This window comes from Rhinopithecus bieti, unplaced genomic scaffold (assembly GCF_001698545.2).
Source record: "Rhinopithecus bieti isolate Rb0 unplaced genomic scaffold, ASM169854v2 scaffold_42532, whole genome shotgun sequence".
In the NCBI taxonomy this organism is placed as follows: domain Eukaryota; kingdom Metazoa; phylum Chordata; class Mammalia; order Primates; family Cercopithecidae; genus Rhinopithecus; species Rhinopithecus bieti.
In genome coordinates, this window is record NW_016818301.1 from 1,996,177 (window position 1) to 1,999,506 (window position 3,330).

At 47.5% G+C, this 3,330-nt stretch overlaps 1 protein-coding gene across 1 annotated transcript in view; it reads right to left on the reverse strand.

Annotated features, from left to right (window-relative positions):
- Positions 1-3,330, reverse strand: part of VIL1 (villin 1) — a 34,427-nt gene that overhangs the window by 8,779 nt on the left and 22,318 nt on the right. The window contains exon 19 of the mRNA XM_017856813.1: positions 2,772-2,912. Coding sequence (XP_017712302.1) covers positions 2,772-2,912 — 141 coding nt within the window. The remainder of the gene's footprint in view (positions 1-2,771; positions 2,913-3,330) is intronic.

The window sequence follows — 3,330 nt, forward strand, 5'->3', positions numbered from 1 at the left end:
AATGCTACAGAAAACTGATTTTTAAAAAAGAATCTAAGCCTTCTTTGCTTCTACCATGATGGGGCTGTCCATTTAAAATTAGCAATCCATTTCTGCCTTCCATCAATCCTCTGGTTCAATAACATTGGCTGCCCTCCTTTAGAAATACCTCCTTTATTGGCCAGGCATGGTGGCTCACGCTTGTAATAGCACTTTGGGAGTCCAAGGCGGGCGGATCACCTGAGGTCGGGAGTTTGAGACCAGCCTGGCTAACATGGTGAAACCCTGTCTCTACTAAAAATACTAAAATTAGACAGGTGTGGTGGTGTGTGGCTGTAATCCTAGCTACTTGGAGGCTGAGGCAGGAGAATCACTTGAACCTGGGAGGCAGAGGTTGCAGTTAGCCGAGATCACGCCACTGCACTCCAGCCTGGACGACAGAGCAAGACTGCATCTCAAGAAAAAAAAAAAGAAAGAAATACCTCCTTTATGCTGTGTGGCGTGATGGTAACAGTGGGACTCCAAAGGCCTGGTTCTTGCTCTGGCTTTGCAACTAACTAGTAATGTTAGGCAAGTCACTTCATCTCTCTGGATCTCAGTTTTCTCAGGTGTAGAACAGGAGATAATAACAGCTTTCATTTGTAGAGTACTATGTACCAAGGGCTGGGCTTAGCTTGTCATCATACTGGGATCATCCCAATGTTACAGTGAGGACACATGTGCCTCCTAGCCTCCCAGCAACCTCACAGGTGGGAGAACCAGGAGAGAACACAGAAATGTGCTCTCTAAGGTAAAAGACAGAATTGAAATTCTCTGGGAACAAAACACTTTATATTGAGTCGAAACCCTTAACAGACTGATGTTCTGAGAGAGAAACTAGATATCTCTCTTCTGTGATCCCTTGATTAATTTGTAAGACTACTTTTTTACTTATATAGAGTATATTATCTCTCCTCTCAATACCCCTAAGTTAGATTGGCAGCCTATTTTGGATCTTCGTGAAGTGGTAATGAATATTAGAAATGTGTTCTTAGGCTGGGTGCAGTGGCTCACACCTGTAATTCCAACACTTTGGGAGGCTGAGGTGGGAGGATCACTTGAGCCCAGAAAGTCGAGGCTGCAGTAAGCCATGATTGCAACAGTACTCCAGTCTGGGCAACAGAGTGAGACCACAAATTAAAAAAAAAGTGTCCAGCCCCAAACTCCATTCCCCACACACACATACAAAAGTGTTTTGAACAAGCTCTTCTTGCTGTGCTAACCACAGTTACCGTATGGACCATGTGCTGATGAGTCTTAAATTCATATCTCTGCCCTGGTGTTCCTCTGAATTGCCTGCCCGCTGAACATGTATCTAAACCTCAAAGGATGTAGCTACCACTAAACTAAGCTCAGCCTGATCCAGTTTTCTATCGTGGAGAATGATGCTATTTTCTCTTCTCTCATACTCTTTATCCAGTAATTACCAAATATCGTTGATTTTACCTCCTAAATGTTTCTCTCCACCTCCTCCACCATGACCTATTCTAGGTTCCCACCTACCTGTCAGCCTGAGAGCAGTTATGCTGTCTCTCCTAACTGGTGTTCCTATGGCTGCTCTTGTCACCTTCCAGGCTTTTGTTCAAAGAGCAGCTGTAATTATTATTATTTTTTGTTTTGTTTTTTGAAACGGAGTTTCACTCTTGTCGCCCAGGCTGGAGTGCAATGGTGAAATCTCGGCTCACTGCAACCTCTACCTCTTGGGTTCAAGTGATTCTCCTGCCTCAGCATCCCAAATACCTGGGATTATAGGCACAAGCCACCACGACCGGCTATTTTTGTAATCTTAGTAGAGTTGGGGTTTCGCCATGTTGGCCAGGCTGGTCTCGAACACCTGATCTCAGGTGGTTCGCATGCCTTGGCCTCTCAAAGTGCTGGGATTACAAGCAGGAGCCACCATGCCCAGCCTAGTGTAAGTCTGTCACTCTGCTACTTCAACGATAATGATACTCCCCTTCACTGCCAGGATACATGATATGATCCTTAACTTGGGGTAGAAGGCACTGCCAGTTCAGCCCTGCCTCCCTCCCTGGCTCTGCACACCACAGCCACTCTGGCTATCTTACAGTTTTGCCCCCATTTTTATTCCTTGCCTTTGGGCTTCATGTTAGCTGTCCCTTCTCCAGAACTAACTTACTTTGCCTCAATAATTCCTGTTTATCTTTCAGAAGGAAACCTCTAAATCAGGCTCCTCTTTGTAATACCTTTTTTTCTTTTTCTTTTTTTGAGACAGTCTCACTTTGTCGCCCAGGGTGGAATGCAGTGGCATGATCTTGGCTCACTGCAACCTCCACCTCCCAGGTTCAAGCAATTCTCATGACTCAGCCTCTCAAGTAGCTGGGATTACAGGTGTACACCACCACACCTGGCTAATTGTTGTAGTTTTAGTAGAGATGGGGTTTCACCATATTGGTCAGGCTGGTCTGAAACTCCTGACCTCAGGTGATCCACCCGCCTCACTCAGCCTCCCAAAGTGCTGGGATTACAGGCATGAGCCACTGCACCCGGCCCTGTTTGTAATACTCTTCACAGCTCCTGTACTTCACTTTCTGGCACTTAATCCTTAAATTAAATAATAGTGTAACCAGGCTTCTCTGATCTCTCTCCTCCTGGGATATAAGCTGGTATGAAGGCAGGATCCCATCTGTCTTGTTCATCTCCAGCACCTAGTCACCTGTAGGGCCAAATCTGGGAGTCAACTGTGGTGGTCCAACAAATGGACTTATTTGTCCTCCTTTGAGGGTCTGACCTACCTCCTTCCTGCTGGGATCCACACCCTCGGGGAGCTCCTCTACAGGCTTGTTCACTAGCTGCTCCAGGGGGAAGATGGGCAGAGGCCCAGAACTGAGGTTGCTGTTAGCATTGAACACGTCCACTTTCGAGCTTGTGACCTCCTAGGAAAGAAAAGGAAACCACTGGTTACTTAGCTGGTGTGCGGCTACCTCCCAGGCTGCCTTTCTCTGTGAAGTCTCTAGGGCACCACCTTCCAAGAAGCCTCCCATGTCCCACCCCACCCTGCCACACATAACACTCATAAGAACACAACAGGCCGGGCACGGTGGCTCAAGCCTGTAATCCCAGCACTTTGGGAGGCTGAGACAGGCGGATCACGAGGTCAGGAGATCGAGACCATCCTGGCTAACCCAGTGAAACCCCGTCTCTACTAAAAAATACAAAAAAAAAATTAGCCGGGCGAGGTGGTGGGCGCCTGTAGTCCCAGCTACTCGGAAGGCTGAGGCAGGAGAATGGCATAAACCCGGGAGGCGGAGCTTGCAGTGAGCTGAGATCCGGCCACTGCACTCCAGCCCTGGC